The sequence below is a fragment of the Culex pipiens genome, chromosome 3 (assembly GCF_016801865.2).
Source record: "Culex pipiens pallens isolate TS chromosome 3, TS_CPP_V2, whole genome shotgun sequence".
In the NCBI taxonomy this organism is placed as follows: Eukaryota; Metazoa; Arthropoda; class Insecta; order Diptera; family Culicidae; genus Culex; species Culex pipiens.
Window position 1 is genome coordinate 118,579,374 of NC_068939.1, and position 19,886 is coordinate 118,599,259.

Below are 19,886 nucleotides of genomic sequence, written 5' to 3' on the forward strand. Positions count from 1 at the left end.
GAGACCCATAAATTACTGGAACACGCATGAGCAAGCGGCGCAGTGCAGCTTCTTGAACATTTCGTTCCAGTTGAGCGGCTAGCTGAGAATTGGACTACGAAGATTGCTGTCTGATGCTTCTTTTTTATTTTGCTTAAAACATTGTGGTGCGTTCCACTTGTTGGATTTATTGCGGTGGCATGATGCGGTGGAGAAGTCCGTTGGTTCGAGTTAAGATTTGATTTATGCTTTTTTATTGCAGGCTGAATTCCAAGAATTAGTCCAGAAAGATTTGCAATCACTTTTTTTTACACTTTTTTGCCGTATTAGAGGATTGGAAACGATACATATTCCCTCCAACCACACCCTTCTGCTGTCAAGAGAAACATAACTGCCCCATCTTAATTTTAGTTTTTTTTTTTTTTTCAATAATTGAGTCGAATACATTTTTAACTTCTAGTTAGCCAAACATTCAATATTACGCCCTTTTGAAAAGTTAGTCTTGAATAAAAAAAAAACTTTAAAATATTGTTTTCGAAAAGATCGCAAAATTTCACGAATGTTTCATTTTTAACATTAAAAATCGGACAATTAGTTGCTGAGTATCGACGTTCGAAAATGAAGGGTTGTTTAGGTGAGACTTAAAAAACTTCAATTTTCCTGTTTCTTTTACTTAAGGCCGCTGTATCTCAGCAACCAGAGGTCCAATCTTCAAAGTCTCTTGGACAATTTTATAGCAAATTTTCTAAAGTTTTCAAAAAAAATATTTTCAGAAATGGTCACTCATGGTAAAAAATCGAAAAACTGCTAATATTTCGCTGAAATCAAATTTTCGGTGGCTATATCTTGAAAATTGAGCCCCATATAAAATTTTAAATTACTTTTGCAAATTCAATTTTACATTAAAAAAACTGGGGCCAAACAAATTTTTGTATAAGGTTTCGATTTTTTCCGAAAATCGCAATTTTTCACAAAATCATAACTCAGCGGCAGAATTTTTTACCATACTTCTCTATGGCTCAAAAGTTGCGGGGTTTTGTCCCCTAAAACATATCAAAAAATCTCGAAAATTAAAAAAATACTTATTTTGAGAAATTGAGCATGAGCATGATCATGGTTGACTGCCAATGAGCTGCTACTCCGTTATTGACAGAAAAAATACTTATTTTGAGAAATTTAGTTTTAATAAAAAAAATCGAAAATTTTTATGTTTTTAACCGTTTTACCTAAAAAAATAAAAAGGGCTTTAGGACCTTATTGCTCTAATGAGAAGAATAAACACTCGAAGCACCGTTCAAAGTACACCGAGTAGAAACATTTTTTTTGAAAAATAAATGTGAAGGGATGATGCATTTTTGCTGATTTGAGTTTAATATTGGAATTTTTTGTTTATTGAAATGGCTTCTTTTCTAGTGCAACTTTATGCTGCACAAATGATTTTACCACTCTGTTTCAAAAATTCAACCACACCATGCAACAAAATATGGGGAAAAATTTGCGCTTAATGAAGAGTCATAAGGAATCATTGGGTTTAAGGTCCCCAGAAACAGCTCCACCATTTAGAAAATTTATGTGGACAAAGTCTGTGCAGTAAAATGCCTGATTTTGTGTAACGCAAAGTTTGCATTTACACAAATTTGAAACTTTCATTTTCAACGCATTTTGTTTTACTTTCCGAACACGAGTTTCTTCACTGATATAGATATTCAAATTTCGCAAACAAACAAAAAATCAACCAAAATTTCGCACCACCTTTCCCTCTCTTTTATTTGCCTTACTGTAGTTATTTATTTTACCATATTCTGTCGCACGTGCTTCCCCGAGTGCAGCCAGGTTTGGTGTGATTTGCGGGGGCTGCCTTGCCAGCACAACCGACCATCGAAACCATGCGGAACTGTGTCGATTATTTCCGAGACCCGGCATGACAGGTGGCGTGCGGGCGGACACCGGCGCGGCGGTCCCGCGCAAATAGTGACCCCGATTTCTCCTTTTTATTCTGCCTGATGCAGAAGAAGATGATGTCGGTCCGAACCGGTGCAAAAAAAATGTGACGATCATACTTTGGTCGTCGGTTTTTTAATTTTATCAAATTTTATGGAAAACGGGGACAGTTACAGGCCTTCCCCTTAACAAAATGCTTCCTCCCAACTGGTGGATGGTGTCAACTTGGAAGCAACAACATTTTTTCACATCTTTCTTTCCTTAATTTGGTTGCGCATCAACTGGGAATGAGGGTGCTGACGACTCTTCTGAGGTGGCCATTCCAGGCCGTCACCATCGAGGTGAAGAACATCTTCCGTTATGTATTATGTTGTCACGGTCCGGCTGCAAATTGGGAGATTGGTGAATAATAAATTAAGCTAATAGTGCTCGTTTTCACTGAAAGAGAGTCTCCTCCCGAGGCGTCAACAATCTCTCGGAAACGAGAAGCTAACAAGCAAAAAAAAACTAGACTAGAGATTCATTTACAGCGGCGCAAAAAAAAAGTAGAAACAGAAGCGCAATTAATTCATCAACCCAATTTGCTGGGTTCGTTAGATTTGCTAATGGGATGAGTTTTTTGGTTTTTGAGGTGGAATGCAGAAAAAATATGCAAGATGAAAGTGAATCGAAATTGGAACCCCAGCTGATTTTTAGGTGTGGTTTGGATGACCCATTCCTAGAGCTGGGAAAAGAAATGTTCCGGTAAGGTCCACAAAGACAATGTCAACCGATTTAAAGTGTGGAATTTTGGGCATTCCCATGATCTGTGATTAATTAGCGAAAAAGCAAAATTTTCTCTACTTTATTCAATCAGTTATCCGCAAACAATAAAAGATGCGCATGAAAATTACATTGGAAATAGAAGTCACTTGAATTTTTCAATACTTGTTTTATTTTGATCGAAATATGAAATGAAAAATGAATCCTCTAACAACATGCAAAACAAATATTTTCACTTTCTGATGAAATCTTGGTGAAGAAAAAGTTGTGTCAGTAATTAACAATAATGGACACTATTTTTTGAAAAATTAAAAAAAACCGTAGTTTTTCGGACAAAATTCAACTTCGAATGGTTATATTATGAAACGGTGCACTTAATCAAATTTTTTGTAAAATTCGATTGCAAATTCCATTTTACATAAAATAAATGAGGTCAACAAATTTTAAGTACAAGATTTCAATTTTTTACAAAAATCATAATTCGTCGGCAAAATTTTTGGTCTATACTTCTGAATGTCTTTAAAAATGCGGGGGTTTGTCCCCTAAAACATATCAAAATATTAAAAAATTAAAAAATACGGATTTTGGAAAAAAATGTGAAAAAAGGTAATAAAAGATCACCAAAAACAAATTCCGTGTTCCTATTTTTTTCTGAATAGTCCTCATCAATACCTACAACTATGCCGAAGACACCAAATCAATAAAACATCTTTAAAGAGTTACAGATTTTCGAATATTATTTACGTACCATTTTTGTTTGAACAGCTGCCAAAATTGCCAAATCAAATTAAATAAAAAAATACAAAAAAAAACAAATAAAAATGGTCGAAATCGGTCGATTTCGCTCTTTTAATTTTTTTGAAGTTTCGATAAGTAGTTCAAAAGTTTTGTATAAAAAAACTGTGTTTTGACATATATCCGGATCTCACTCATATTATCCAATATTGGTGAAGAGTGAGGAAGGCAATAACCACACAGATGGATTATGTTAATTTTTTTTTCCAAATTACTTGATGATGGAAAGCTACTTTTGTGATAATTTCTTATATACACAGCAAAAAATCCGATGGTAAAGTCGCATGCAAAAGCATGCACATCACCTTCGTCAAAATAAACACTTAATATTACACACTGCATGTACAGTTTTTGCAAACACAAAAAAAAACTGCAACCGACGGGATTCAAACCCAGCACAAATAGCAAGGACTGGCGCCTTAGCCCACTCGGCCATCAGACCGATGAATAACTGTAAGGATAAACGCATATATGAGCTTGACATTTCGGTCAAGTTTGTTTCCCATACTGATGGGCTACATATTTCTGGGTGTAAAATCACATAAAATTGCATAAAATAATGCAATATTTATTTTACACCCAGGCCTTTTACACGCAGCTGGATTACTACTTTTTTAGCTGTGTAAATAAAAATAATTGCAAAATTTTAGAATTTGGTCTACAATATGAAATGAGGAAAAATATCAATTTCTAGACCATTTTTTTTTGAGTTTATGCTTGATTTTAAAATGTTGAATTTATTTTTATTGAAAAGATCAAGAAATTTCACAAAAATTTTTAAGTATCATATTTTTAACATGGGTAATTCTCCGCCAACTCACACAGCAGTTGCCCCGACCCCTCTTCGATTTGCGTGAAACTTTGTCCTTAGGGATAACTTTTGTCCTTGATCATGTATCCGATGTCCTTTTTTTGATATCTCGAAACGGAGGGGCGGTACGACCCCTTCAATTTTTGAACATGCGAAAAAAGAGGTGTATTTCAATAATTTGCAGTCTGAAACGGTGAAAAAAAAAAAACTGAAACCCTGAAACGGTGATGAGATAGAAATTTTGTGTCAAAGGGACTTTTATGTAAAATTAGACGCCCGATTTGATGGCGTACTAAGAATTCCGAAAAAAACGTATTTTTCATCGAAAAAAAAACAATAAAAAAGTTTTAAAAACTCTGCCATTTTCCGTTACTCGACTGTATTTTTTTTTTTTTTTTGAACATGTCATTTTAAGTGAAATTTAATGTTCTTTTCGAATCTACATTGACCTAGAAGGGTCATTTTTTCATTTAGAACAAAATTTTTCATTTTATAATTTCGTGTTTTTCTAACTATGCAGGGTTATTTTTTAGAGTTTTGAAAAAGTTACTTTTGCGTTTCTTTTTGTTCCGTCGTCCGTGTCTGTCGTGGGTGACCATGAACGGCCATGATCAACGACGACCAAGTTCTTCAAAACTTTTTTTTCGTAAAATCGCGATAACTCGTGATGTTTATAAGCAAACCCCTTATGTTTACATATCAAAATTTTTGTAATTGTCTGCTCTACAACTTTTTAGAACATTGTTACACTCTAAAAAATAACCCTGCAAAGTTAGAAAAAACACGAAATTTTAAAATCAAAAAATTTGTTCTAAATGAAAAAATGACCTTTCTGAGTCAATGTAGATTTGAAAAGTATCTCTGTACTGTATCTCAGAAACTAATTGTCCTATCTAACGGAGAGAACTGCCCTGCATAGTTTAATGTATAACATTTTTAAAATTTGGTTTAGTTAATTTAGTTCTGGAGCTTGTTTTTACACAAAAAGATTTTTTTACCGAATTCGGTAAAGTTTACCGAATTTTCAACTGCTGAACAGTTCGGTAAACCGAAAATTGCCGAATTCGGTAAAAACTTACTGAATTTCGGTAATGCAGTTCATTAGTGTTCATCGTATAACCGATTTTCGGTTAAATAATATTTTCATGTTGACAGATGGTTTACCGATTAAAACTTTACCGTTTTACAACAACCGAATTCGGTAAAAAAATCTTACTGTGTAACATTGATCCAAAAAAAAAATGGGTCCTGAAATGAAGCTTAGAATGCTGATATTATTGCTTACAGCTTTAAAGCTTATTTTTCTGAGTACAATGACCCTTTGTACGACCACAAAGAGTTTAAAATGGATTTTTAAATCAATTTGGAAAAATTAACCTCGCGGTCCTTCTTGACAGAAAAGTTCCTACTTGACAGCTCGTTCCAAGGGGACCATAGTTGATCCATCGAAAAAATGTTGTCTTGTCAATATTTGTTTTTGCATTAAAATGAAAAATAGTGATCAGAAATGGTTTTCAATCGAGTTTTTTACCGTTGTACATAAAAATTTACATAGGGCTTTAGTACGCAATTAAAATATTTTAAATTCCTAATGGTGCTTTTAGTATTTTATTTACCAGGATCACAAACTCAGCCAAAAATTGAATCAGACTTGAATGAAAGGTTGAAAATGTTGAGTATACACACTTAGATTTGTTTACCGAATTCAATAAAGTTTACCGAAATTTCAACTGCTGATTGATTGATGAAAATTGTCACACTAAAAACTATTAAAAATCGTCGGGTAAGTGACAAAATTTTAGAGAATTGAATTTCCTACAAGAATCTCACATTTGGACAATTTTGGGAGAGTCCTGCGCCACCTGCTTCCAAAATCTTGAAACGATGTTTTCCCCCCTAAACTTTAACCGATTTGGCACAAAATTGGCACAGTTACTCATTTTTTGCCTAAAAATCGAACCAGAATCTCTTAAGATATTCCAAAATTTTGAATTCTTCTTGTAGCTCTAGTGTACCCTCAATCCACAATCCGTAGGCCGGCAACGAAATTATGGGGAAGTATAATTTGATTCAGATTAATGTCAAAAGCTTTATAAGATCGGATTAATGACTGCACGGAGAAAAAAGAGTTCCCAAAATCGTGAACAAACGTTCATGAAAATGGGAACCTCGAACGAAGTGTTCAAATCCCATGGTACGATTTTGAAAAACGTACCATGAAATTTGAACACTTTGTTCGTGGTTCCCATTTTCATGAACGCTTGTTCACGATTTTGGGAACTCGTTTTTCTCCGTGTGTAAAGACTCTTTTCAGCATGAAAAAGAACCTTTCCTTTTTCAATCAGAATAACTTATCAATTTCTGTCCATTCAGCACCCACAAATTGACTAACCTGCTCGTAACGTGCAGCACTTCCTCGCGGGGTTCTTCCGGTCTCCTGCAACACCACCACCTTACAGCCCGTAATCCCCATCGCCACCCTCGTCGCTGAAGATGTCCAGATAGTCGTCGGCCTCCTCGACCGCGTTCGGCGGCACAAACGCTCCCCCGAACGCCGTGTCCAACCGGTCTTCGATGCCCATCTGGGTCGCCAGCCCGTAAACCAACCGCATCAACACCAGCCGGACAAAGTTCGGGGTGTTTGTCTCACGGGCCTCGTACTCCAGCTGCTTCAGGGTTTTGTGCGAGGTCAACGGTTTCCTGCGGCTACCGGACGGGTACCTCCGCCGGCGGGCATCCGTCGCGGTGGCCATCACCATCACCAGGACGAGGAACAGCGCCACGGCGGCGGATCTTCGCACTTTGAACATTTTATTTGGGTTTTTTTTTCTGGGGTTACTCTAAGATCGCACTACCAACTCAAAGGTCTTCTTCGCCGAATGTTCCACAGATCTTGCTATCCCACCACAACCGGGGGTCTGGCCAATTACGTTAATTTCGGTCGGTAGGGTTCTGCCTCGTACAGAGGAAACAACACACAAATCAATTGGCCAAATCCGGGGGAGCCTGATTAATCTCTTTCTTCGGGGGTTCGCGATCACCAACTGTTTCTTCTACGGAGTCCACGCAGTTGGGGGTCCGTGCGCAATTTCCACAAACTGTTCACGGGGGCTCGACGATTTCGCGGAATCACTACGGGGTGGAACTTCCTGGTGGAGAGTCTTGGGAGCGGCCTTCAGCACACGTTGGCGGTTGCGCGGTGAATGAAGTCTGGTTTTGCGCCGTTGATGCTCCACGGGTCTCTTGCGCTGGCTCTACCCCGGTAACAAGGTTTGGGGAGGGAACTCCCGCGGCCAGAGAGGGAGACACAGCGAGAGAGAGAGAGAGAGTGAGTTAAGAAAAACCGTTTACATTTTTTGCGCTCATTGAGCCGTTGGACTTTACTCTTTCTCGCGGTGATTTTGAGGGGTTTTCTTCAGCTTTTTATGCTGTGATAGTTGGGTAGATGATGCTCGTAAGATGTTGAGCATAATGAAGTGTCTTCTCTGCACCGGAAACATTGTATGCTGTGCTGGCGAACACTTCTAGCGAGAGTGAAAAGTACTTGAAATAAATAGATTAAAGTTGGAGAAGAGGGAAATTTGGTTTTAAGCATTCATTTTAATGTCTCTAGTCTCGATATAAAACGATAACCTTTAAACACACCGTGCTTGGCCGCAACGCTTGCTTAGGGCGTATCCTCGACCTTATACCTCACAAAAACCGTCCAACTCCAAGCGTCCAAGTTACTTGGGGACACCGTGGAGATTTTCCCTTGTCTCCTTGAAAAAAGTGGTGCATCAACACATCCCGTCTTCCAAATCCCTTTTCTTGTCCCTGGTACGCGGTGGAGATGTGTGCGGCCGACAATGCATGGCTGGCATGGTAATGAGAATCTGGTTCAGGTGATATATCCAATTATCAATTCCTAGGCTACTTGACTGTCTAAGTCATCACATCACATGGCGAGAGCCAGTCTACAATCCGCTAAAATCACCGTCTCCTAACGAAACGAATATAGCTAGTCTCGATTATCCGAAATTAGATTATCCGTGACTTCGGATAATCGGATCATAAACAATTCGTGTTTTTCTCACATTTATTAAATTCTAGTAAATAAAAAATCTGGGATCTAAAAATCCTGATCACTTTAGAGCAGTTTAGGGGTCATTCTAAAGCTGCATAGTCATTAATATGACAACGAAAAGATTTTTTATCGTGATTCGATTATCCTTATTCGATTGACATTTTTGTGAGGCTTTCGGATTTCAGTTTTTTCCCTAAAATAGAGCGAATTTATTTTTTTTAGTAAAGCAGTGGTTCTCAACCTTTTTCGACCAATTCCCCCTTTAGAATATGATCAAGACCTTATTTTCTTCCTTCATTAATTCACAAAAGTCATGATAATTTATGTACAATGATTGAATTTTGCAGTACAACATAGAAAACTCTTGCAATAAAAGAACAAATTCCTAACGATTTGTTTTAACAATTTTTCATAATTTGGTTATGTTGAATTATTGTTTATTGTTTATTCGTCACGCTTATGTAGACTACTTACAATTTTCTTACATACTAGATATTATTTCTATTGTACAGATTTTTTCGTAGTTCCGGTTTAGACATGTCGAAATGTATGTACTGTGAATTTTCATTATAAAAGCGCATCATTTGATTTAATGGCGAATTTTTTAAATAATTTGTCGTGTATGCAGTTATTCTAAAAAGTGGTGAATGTCTAAGAGTACGGCTTGGTTCATGAATACTATTTTCTGAAAATAATGCTGCTGACTGTATGCGTTGAGAATGGAATACATAACCTTATTAAAAATATAATAAGAAAAGAAAGAGGAAAAAAGATTAAAGAAACATCTCCTACAAAAAATAAGAGCAGTCCTGCTCATGTTTGAAAGATTGTAAATAAATTCTGTATCGCAAAAATTTAATACAGCTAATTTTTGAAAACTAGAGCAAAAATATTTATGATCTGTTCATGTTTTTGACAATAAGAAAATTCAGAGAAATCGATTTCTTCAAAAAACATTTATATTTTTTTATTTTGCCGCAAACATTTCGTAGACATCTTCAAAGAAGAAAACGAAGGAAAAAAATAAATTCATTCATTTTAAGAGAAATAAAAAAATCGTTGTTAAAAAGATTTAAGTTTTTAGCAAAAACGTTCCAAACAGAGAATTTCTATTGCCCACCGGTTGAGAAACACTGATTTAGGCTGAAAAAGTGACATTGCACCAGAAAAGTAGTAAAATTGCACATTTCAGAAGAAAAATTACACATTTTTTTCTGACATAAAAGATTACCCATTCCCAGAAGTAATAGCCTGTAATAGCTCTATGTTCTTTTTTACTGTGCAGTACAGTTGGTTTGCAATCGTTAGTTTCCAAAAAATGTAAGTTTTAACCGAAAGGTTTTTTTTTGCAAAAAAAAACAAATTTTACTTTACAGGCACAGATCAACAAAAATAGTCCATCGATTTCCAAATTTCTAGCTTTTAAGTGTTGTCCCTATTCAGACTGTATTCCCGATCATCCCAGATGACGGTACTTTTCTGTGAAAAAAAAACCAACAAAAAAATAAAGTTAATTTTTTATTCTAAAAAAGTTAAAGCTTGTAATTTATGTGTTAACATTTTTTAAGAATCGTTAGATAAGTGCAAAATTGTTTAAGGAAATAGAATTAATTATGAATAATAATAATAATAGAAGTGTTCGTGAACTAGAAAAAGAGAAGAAGTGATAGAAAGAGAATGCTCGATAAAAGAAGAGAACTCACAAGCTACTGTGACGGTCGCTACACCCTATGATATTTTAGAGCAGAAATCATCAAAAGATAGCTTTATATATATTAGCTGAAATATTGTTTCAATTTAGAGAAAAGCGAAAATACGTGTCGGAGGCAACGTTGCCAGATTATTTTATGGGAGATCTGTATGTTCTTGAAATTAAATCTGTATTTTATCTGTATCATGTCAAAATCGAAGCCATAGAAGAAATTTTCAAATTTTTAACAGCAGATTTAAGCTCGTTTTTAATCATATTAAAACATAATTTAAGTACTGAATTGTTGACATTTTTAAACATAATCATTTTTTTTTAAATCTGTATATACTGATTTTTGGGATTTTTGGGATCGAAAAATCTGTCAAATACAGATTTATCTGTATATCTGGACAACGGATTGTTTTGCTATTCCGTTGTGGAACTACTTATTTTTCTTGTCCTTCTTGAACGACATATTCGGAACAATTTACAGATCGGCCAATGTTGGAGAAATTATAAAAAATCGATAATTGAACGAAAAGATTTGCTTTTACCTTCATGTGAAAGTTTTCCTTGGGATATTTCAATTGATGCACCGTAAAACGGGGTGACTTTGATAGGTTTGCGATTTATCCGCAAAATGAAGAGTACAATTAAAATACGTACGGAATGGTTTAGAAACATACTGACCGTGGTAGAGAAGTGTTGAAAGTATCTCAAGAAGAACTTTTCATAAAATTTTGAAAAGTTCAAGAAGTTAGTTAACTATAGTTAAGAAAATGATGATGAAAGTCATTATTTTAAACTTCTAAAAGTGTCATGATTTTCTTAATTAACATGATTTTGAATCGGAAAACGGAATGCATTTTCGGATGCTTTGAACAATTTTCCACTAGGAGAAAGTTAAATAAGTTTGTAAATAACAAATAAAATGTGTTTTTGAAACACAATTAAAAAAAATCTCCAAATTTATAGGCAATTTCAGTTGAACAAATTTCATGTAAAATGTGAAAACTTGTGATTCGTGCTTCGAATTCAGTATAAAATGCAATATTAATCGATAATTTTATAAACAAAACTAATTTCAACAAATTTCAGGCAAAATTCCGACTTTTTAACAATTTTACATAAAATTTATATGTATTTTGTTCAAAAGCTTATAAACTTAGTTAACTAAATATAAACATTTTTTTTTCTTAAAAGCTATATCAGCAACTTTAGTGATGGTACATTTAACCTCATTTAACGTACAAATAAAATTTGAACATCTTAAATATGATAATAACAAGAAAAACTATGACTATCAAAGTCACCCCGGAATTTAAACTAAGAATTTTTAACGTAACTATTTTTCTGAACACTATTGAAAAATCTTTTTTTTTTAATAGTGCGTGGATTTTGTGTGGCCTACCCCAGTACTTGTTTTAAAAATAATAATCTTGAGAAAAACCTTACCTGTTGGAAAATATTCCAAAAACAAATTTAAATCCTTTCAAAGTCACCCCGGTTTACGGTATCGATCGATTTTTTGTGAAAATTTCAGTTTAATTCAGATGTTCCACAATTGTGGTAGACACAATAACATCCCAAGTTATGGAACAGGAAAATGTCCAGGAAGAGCTGACATTTTTTCCGTTTTTCTTCGTAATACAAGAATTGACCGTCATAGACATGTCAATATTTGATTTTGTTTTATTTTAAATCCGTTTCAACAAAAAGTGATTTCAATGCACCGAAGGTGACAAACCAGTTTATTGTTCAAACATTTAATAACACAAAATTCATTCTCCCTCACTTTCGGAAACGTCGTCCACTTCCAGCATGGTCGTATTTCCCGAATCTTCCACCAAATCGCTGCACCCGTTGGCTTTCCGAATCAGATCTCCCCACAGAAAGTTCCCGTCGCACACGGGACAAACGCCCGCCACGGGCACGTACTGTCCCGGCTCGAGGCACTTTCCGGCCAGACACTCGATGTGACACACCATGGAGCAGCGGGGCCGGACGCACCGCAGGGCGAAATCGTTGGACGTTCCAATCGCACCGTTACAAATGACGCACAAATCAGCATCGTTGGATTTTGGCTCCTCTTCATCTTCGTCCGAACTGATGGTTATGCCGTCATCGTCCGGCCCGACCGTGTCCTCCTCCTCCTCCGGTTTAGAAGCGTTCTCGGAAGCAGTAGCGTCTGCCCCCATTACGAGCAGATCGTACTCGTCGACGTCCAGATCGTAATTAACGGCGATTTGTTTGCTTTTACTCTTCGCCGTCGTTGGAGCTGTGCTTGGCTTCTGGGCAGCGCGACGCCGGCCGCCGGACTTTTTGGCCACTTTTCCCTTTTTGGGCACTTTCTTCACACGGCCAAAGCAAATTGGCATGTGCATCGGGGGCGCCTTTCCAACCTGTGCCGCGAAACAAAAGGAAGACGATGATGAGCAAACAAAAAGGAAACAGATAGTTTATACACATATAGATGAGTTATGAATGGGACTGGTCCGGGTCCGCAAAATTGGAGGTTAAGGGCAAATTAGGAACACTTTTACCTCAAACTCGCGGTGGAAGTCGTCCACGAGCCAGCGCACGGTGAGGGGCAGCCGGTTCCATGGCCCGATCCGCAGCATCTCGGTGAGAATGCGAAAGTTGTACTCGAAGTTGCTTTCCTTGCGTTGCTTCTTGTGCAGCTCCGGGATCGCCTTCAGTCGCCGGGAGACCTTCGGCTGCTGCCAGGCCCATTCAAACTGTGTGTTTTGGGGGAGGGCGGAGGCGGAGGAGAAGGATTAGTGACCGTTATAATTGAAGAATTCGACGACGTTTTTTCCGCTAGGTTCGCTGTTGTTCCAGCGGTGTTCGGAATGACAGCTCCCATACAGTTTGAGCAGTTTTTAGGGAAAAATCGCGTTTATAATGAAAAATCAAGCATTTTCAGAAAAGTGGGGTATTGCAAAGTGTGGCAATTTTACTAACGATCATAATGCGTGGTGATTTGTAGTGATTAAATGTGACTGGTATTTTATTTAAACGATTTTTCTAAAAAGATGATCGATATTTTAGATAACTTGAGTTAAATGTTGCAAAAGTTTAAAGTAATGATGAAATATTATGTAAAAGTGTTTAAACTTTACTTTTCTTCCCGTTTGACCAAAATATTGACCTTAAAAATGCATTTTGGTGATTTTTTGGAAATTTTTGGAAAAATTCGAATAACTGACAATTTTTTGAGAAAATTATTGTAATTATGCTGTAATATGACTCTAATAGTTTGTTCTATCAATAATACACACATAAGGAGCATTATCAATCAAATAAATCTTATTTAAATCAATTTTTCAAAAGATCTTTTTGGTAAATTTGACGAAAAAACATGACAAATTAACTCAGTGTCTATGATTTATACATCATTCGATTCGTTTATGCGATTGCCACACTTTACAATAACTTTCATCGACGTTAAAAAATATTTGAAGGAGATAAAAATCAAAAACTGAAAAAAATTTAATATTTCCAAGCACGCTGTCATTCCGAACATCGTTGCGTAGTGCTTCTACTCGCCACCAGGATGCGTGCACGTTTCTGTCGAATCTCTCAATTGAGAGATTCGACAGAAACGTGCACGCATCCTGGTGGCGAGTAGAAACACTACGCAACGATGTTCGGAATGACAGCGTGCTTGGAAATATATTTTTTTGTGCAGTTTTTGATTTTTATTTCCTTCAAATATTTTTTAACGTCGATGAAAGTTATTGTAAAGTGTGGCAATCGCATAAACGAATCGAATGATGTATAAATCATAGGGGCTGAGTTAGTTTTTCATGTTTTTTCCTCAAATTTACCAAAAAGATCTTTTGAAAAATTGATTTAAATAAGCTTTATTTGATTGATAATGCTCATTATGTGTGTATTATTGCTAGAACAAGCTATTAGAGTCATATTACAGCATAATTACAATAATTTTCTCAAAAAATTGCCAGTTTTTCGAATTTTTCCAAAAAAATTCAAAAAATCGCCAAAATGCATTTTTAAGGTCAATATTTTGGTCAAACGGGAAGAAAAGTAAAGTTTAAACACTTTTTTATTATAATTCATCATTACTTCTAACTTTTGCAACATTTAACTCAAGTTATCCAAAATATCGATCATCTTTCTAGAAAAATCGTTTAAATAAAATACCAGTCACAATTAATCACTACAAATCACCACGCATTATGATCGTTAGCGAAATTGCCACATTTTGCAATACCCCACTTTTCTGAAAATGCTTGATTTTTCATTATAAACGCGATTTTTCCCTAAAAACTGCTCAAACTGTATGGGGGCTGTCATTCCGAACACCGCTGGAACAACAGCGAACCTAGCGGAAAATACGTCGTCGAATTCTTCAATAGAGTTTGGAGGCTGGATGAATAGACGTACCCTTAGAGCGGAGAGGTTGTTTGGAAAGCCGTGAATAATCATCACCATCACCCTGGGGAAGGAGGAGAGAATACGGCACACAATCAAGAAGGGTCGTAAACTAATTTTCTTTATTGTTCAGATGTTATCGTCAATGAGGTGTGAACAATATTGTTTATTAGATTAATTTAATTAACTTATTTTCAGTTCAGTTTTCTTTTTTACTATCTCTGCGATTTCAATTACAGACATCAAGGCGTAGTTTCTCGTAAAATTAGAAGAAACTTTAAATAAAGTAACTATTTATTCAGTTCTACTTCGAATGATTAATCAGTTACGTTGCAGAACTTGTGAGCTTCTATTTTTTTTCTGGTCTTTTATCCAGCGGTCTTCTTTTTTTTCCGCGCTTCACGCGCTTGCTCTGCTTCGTGCTCTTTTCCTCCATTCTTCTTCTTATTGACACCCCGCTACGCCAACTTGCAATCTCTCCTCACCGGCATCGCACCTACGTCACTTCTGGCGTTCCTTGGTGCCGCTCTCAGCGACCCGTTCGCGCCGGTTCTTCATCACTGGCTCGCACGACGACGCCGATGCTGCTTACTTCGGTGGCAAACTTCGGCCATCTTGTTCAAGACGCTCGGCTGGCACCCGTCCGGACTGAAATCAGCCCGGGAACAAGTTGACAGCTCCCATACAAACAGAGCGTACCCCTTTTTGTGGGCCCAGTGGGCCTAAGATGGCGGCCTTCTAAGCCAAACTTTTGAAAATGGCGAATAGTTTAAATAAATATAGTTTTTGCCATGTTTCGGTTTAAAATGACAAAATAAGCAGTCTGGAACTAGGGGTTGGTCAGAGTTAAAGTTTTAACCATTCGTCAATATATTGACGTTGTTTTCGATATTTCGTCAATATATCAACGAAAAATGTTTCGACCTGCATTTGGACACCTTGGTTTGACAGATGACAGATTGAAACAACAACCACATTTTGACGACCGAAGTTTTTTGCGTTTCCGCTTATTCTTTGCTAACAATCCGAAAATTCTTGAAAAATAGAAATACTTAGTCGAAAATTCGGTCAAATCCGGCCATCATAAGAGAGAGCGCTCTTGCCCTGAATCGATTAACCCGGCGTTTCTCAGACGCATAACGTGGTCGAACTTGGCATTCCGGAAAAAAACGCGCAGCTTACGGTCTGAATGCACCAGCTCAGCGGATCGTAGAACGTTTCCTTTTCGCACGGACTTCAGTACGATCCGCACGGAGCCACACTGAAAGAAACTAACATAGCTATCTCAAGTGATTTTTCACGTGAGAGTCTCCAAAAATCAACACAATAAATTCACGTGCTTTTCCTTTGATCCACACATGTTTTACATGTCAAATAGATGTGAATATCATTTAAAAGCAGCTGATCGGTATCCAAAGATCTTTCACTCTTTGTTCAAATGAATTTCACTTAGATTTACCCCATTTGACTTTTCTTTTGATTTCGAAGTGGAAAGCACGTTAGATTGGAATGTTTTGGTTTGAAATGAGTGTGGCAAAAAAAATCATTAGTAAGATGGCCACGGACGAAGCCGGTGAAAAATTTGCGGTTCGAAGCAAACTATTCTTTTTGCCAACAAATTACTTAAGTTTACATATTTCTGCGCTGGTGGTGAGTAAAAACATGAGACAATTAAATACAATTGATTGAAATTAATGCAGATTAACATTATTTTTCCAGAAAATCAGGTTCCGGTCAGAGGTCGTCTAAAGAATCTGCTCCGATTCGGAGCTGTTAGTTCGGGCGAAAAATTGCAAGTGGTGTTTTCGAGATTCACCATGGACATCACTACGCATCCGCCAGCTGCCGGATCGGGAAGTGTTTGATGGTCTTGGACACTTTTGCTCGAAAAGCTTGAACCCGTTCGCGAACGAGATGGACCGTGACGTTACACCGGCTCAGCAGAGGTCATGTATTGCACAGATCGGTAAAACGCCCTCGGAACCTGGTCCGCATTCTTCAACGCAGCAGTGAAATTTAATGTATGTGAAGTAAATTGTGTGATTTTGTGCAATGTATAAGTTTTTATTTCGAAAAATAAATCTTATTTATATTTGAAACCCTGGAATAATTTTATGAAAAAGATTATGAAAACCCCTCTCTTTGATTTACACATGTGGTGCACCTGAATACCATTGGAAAACCATTGAATTTACACTATAAACTCATTTAACATTAATAAGAAATGCAATTCAAATTCATAAGCATCGTCACGTGAAGTTAACGTGTTGTGCTTTTGAATTTACCATGTCGCGCAATGAAAATTTGTCAAGTGATTTGCACATGACATTCACATGCAAAGTCGTATGGGGCAGATTCACGTGTGAAACATGTGATATTGCTGTGGGCCTTTCTTTCAGTGCACGCAAGATAACGTCCAGACAGGAGGGAGGCCTTAGCAGGAGCAGAAGGTCATGTCTCCCGGCCGGTGCTCAGGATTGGCAAGGTTTCGCCTTAGCGGTGTAAAGGTGCAACATGACTTGCTGAAGTAGGCAACTTCGCCAGTTCCGTCCGCAGTTAAAAATTCGAATTAGCCTTAGAATTTCTTTCTTCAGAATCTTCGCTATAATTTTATTAAATGTTTACTTCCTAACAATATTTCTGGATTTCATGCCGACTCTACCAGTTGCCCACGTCCCAGATGGCATCGACTTAGTTGGGACGCAGGTTCTTGCTCAGCAGGTAGTACGCATGCTCCTACACGTCAGTTTCGAACAGTGGGACCAAACTCGTAGTTGCCTCCAGCGGGTTCTGGTCCGGACAGGCCATAACCAAAGCGTAACGACTTCTTGTAGCTCCAAACCCTCGACGGCCACGGCGGCGGCCTCCATCTACTTCTTGAGTCCATACAAGTCCCGCTCGAAAGTCTTCTTCAGCTCGGCCAACGGATCCGACCGGTCCAGCGAGAAGTTCTTGCGGAAGATCGAATGGTTGATGTGGCCACCGCCTTGAAACTTGATGGCACCGTCCAGTTGATCATTTTCGTGACAGAGTTGTTGTGTTTACGTTTATGTTGACATTTTAATTTGACAGTGTTTTTGGATCAAGGTTGCAAAATACAGGTAAGGTCGCGTTAAACTATTGACGAAATATAAATATTTTAACAAACTATTGTTAACCTATTGACCAAGTTGTCCAGCCCCTAGGTCTGGAATAATTTTCTTAAAAAACTTGTTTAGAAATATGCCATGTTCAAATATTAGTCTAGAACAGTTGAAGTGAGCGTGCCGCGAAAGCCGTCACGAAAAAAAAAATTTCCCATGCAAATTTCGAGTTGCGTATTTTATGGGCGGACTCCGAAAAGGCCCACTGGCCATCTGTCAGTGAATACGCGCAACTCACGAAAACTGTCATCTTAAGGTCCGGCTGACTGAAATGAAAGGCCATACAGAAGCGGCCTTCCTCATCTACCGCAGTTTTTAATCGTTTTTCGGTGTCACACTAAAGTTAGCCTCCGTAAAGATCCACGGCCTCCATCCTCGCAATATCCTTATTGTACTTTTCCCGAAAGATTGAGTTTAGTTTCGTACTGGTCGTTTTTTTTTAAATCGGCGGTTGTCCAACTCGGGTTGGTAAACTACAGGGACTATGGGTCAGATTCCACACTGGCCGAGGTTCACAGAGTGTGTATCAGGTTGAGCTTGACTTCGTTCTTTTTTCACTATCACGCGGTTTGAGATGACGAGTTGACAGTGACAGTTCGTCACTTTTTATGGTACGTTCGTTTGAAGAGCCGGTGCGGCACTGAGTGCCGCACTCGTCGGTGCCAGTTTTGGTTCAATCGAACGTCATTTGTCAGTGCGCGTGGAACTCGCATGAAACTGAAAAAATATCGAGTGCGGCACTAGAGTTTCAGTTCCAAGATGGCGGCGAAACTCGTGCGGAACTAGCGCGAGTTTCTTCAAAGAAACACTTTGACAGCTCTGAGTGCGGCACTCAGTGTGGAACTAGCCATCAAACGAACGTACCATTAGTTTGACTTTGTCCCCGTTAGACAAACAGTTTGTCAAAAAAAAAGTTTCAAACGAAAAAGTGGTCAACTACGGGGTGAGTTCGATTCTATTCATTCACAAAATATTGATCTTTCAAAAAAAATAAAAACATACCAAGGTCCCCGATTTGATGTCCGTTTTGCCCCACCGCCATCCTGGCCGCTGTTGTGCTGTTTGATCCGACGGTTTGGATCCACCGTGTAGCCGATGTAGGTTCGGCCGGCAAACTTCGGATTGGGACTTTTGCTGACCAGCAGGTACACGCCGTAAAAATCTTCAATCTCCTGTACGGCGGCCATTTGAATAGATTTAAAATTTTCACAGTTTGAAAGGATTTCTCGTCTCAAAAACATAAACCAGTAACTTATTTTTAAATGTAAACAATTCTCGGGTGAGTTTTCAAAAAGCCGTAAGAGCCATCGTGACCTCTGACACTATTTTTTGTTTTTCTCGAAAATGAAACAAAATTTCATTTATTTCAAGTTTGGGGCACTTGAAGGACGTGTAGATGAACAATCTAGAGCATTTTTGATATTAGTTTTTCGTAAGTAGGTCGAATACCGATGCAAAAATGACTTTGTTTACCAATGGCTCTTACGGCTTTTTGAAAACTAATCCGAGAATTGACTTTGTAGAGTTCAAAACCGCAAAACAAACTTGCACGCTAAAATTACTCTACTAAGTTTACAATGAAATAATGCAGATTGTTTTACAACAAATTACACCGACCAACAAAATTTCTACGAAGGCTAAACTCGAGGGGAAGCATGAAGTTTGAGGTCCCCTGAAACACGTGCATTTTAAATTTTTCTCATCATCGTAGCCTTTTCCCATACAAAATTCGATCATCGTCACACAACATTAGGTATACCGGTTGGCGCAAAAAAAATGCGACGTCATTTGTGGATGGCACCTATCGAGAAAAATGCCAGATTAAATCAAGAAAAAACAATGTGAATAGACCAAAGCCGAAGTGTAAACAAACAGTCTATCCTGCTTACGTCAGTGGATGTTTACAGTAGTAACGAGCAGTACAGACTCTTTTTTAACACTTCGGTTTTGGCCCATTTACATTGTTTTGCTTGAAATTTTTAAATCAATATTTTTTTACTTTTCGAAATTAACAGTGTACAACTGTTGTATGGTTCTTTGAAAAGTGTTCAGAATCAGAAGTGTTGCCATTTTACGAGGTTTATAAATACTGTTTTTAATAAGTTGGTGCCTCACTTTCCTCATTTTGATGAATTTATTTTTGACAGCTGCTAATTTTGTTTGAAGCCTGTTTGAAATCATCAATAATTATGCATGGGCAATTATAAATGATGAACAAAACTTAAATAAAGCCAAAAACACAAAAAAAATTGTTGCAGAAAAATAACTTTTCCAGACTCCATCATTAGGTCTATTCCCGTA

General features: G+C 37.5%; 2 protein-coding genes and 1 long non-coding RNA gene across 3 annotated transcripts in view; 1 reads left to right on the forward strand and 2 right to left on the reverse strand.

Annotated features, from left to right (window-relative positions):
- LOC120424386 (uncharacterized) overlaps positions 1-7,537 on the reverse strand; it is a 29,540-nt gene extending 22,003 nt beyond the window's left edge. Inside the window, exon 1 of the mRNA XM_039588486.2 lies at positions 6,681-7,537. Within this exon, the coding sequence (XP_039444420.1) occupies positions 6,742-7,098 (357 nt within the window). The 5' untranslated portion in view covers positions 7,099-7,537 and the 3' untranslated portion in view covers positions 6,681-6,741. The remainder of the gene's footprint in view (positions 1-6,680) is intronic.
- Positions 7,538-11,768: 4,231 nt separating this feature from the next.
- On the reverse strand, positions 11,769-18,847 carry LOC120424387 (structure-specific endonuclease subunit SLX1 homolog). The gene is made up of 4 exons (XM_039588487.2): positions 18,588-18,847; positions 14,455-14,506; positions 12,588-12,782; positions 11,769-12,446 (listed from the first exon to the last, which is right to left on the reverse strand). Exons 1-4 carry the CDS (start codon positions 18,824-18,826, stop codon positions 11,826-11,828), a joined length of 1,107 nt encoding a protein of 368 aa, XP_039444421.1. The 5' UTR covers positions 18,827-18,847; the 3' UTR covers positions 11,769-11,825.
- On the forward strand, positions 15,821-16,541 carry LOC120424389 (uncharacterized). The gene is made up of 2 exons (XR_005606375.2): positions 15,821-16,092; positions 16,162-16,541. It is a non-coding gene; the product is annotated as an uncharacterized LOC120424389 (long non-coding RNA).
- Positions 18,848-19,886: the final 1,039 nt, after the last annotated feature.

Excerpts from the sequence above, each read along its gene's own strand:
- LOC120424387 (XM_039588487.2), bottom strand. The coding sequence starts at position 18,826 with ATGTTTTTGAGACGAGAAATCCTTTCAAACTGTGAAAATTTTAAATCT. Across the intron at positions 14,507-18,587 it reads ACATCAAATCGGGGACCTTG|GGTGATGGTGATGATTATTC; the intron begins GTATGTTTTTAT and ends CTCCTTCCCCAG. Across the intron at positions 12,447-12,587 it reads ACTTCCACCGCGAGTTTGAG|GTTGGAAAGGCGCCCCCGAT; the intron begins GTAAAAGTGTTC and ends TTCGCGGCACAG.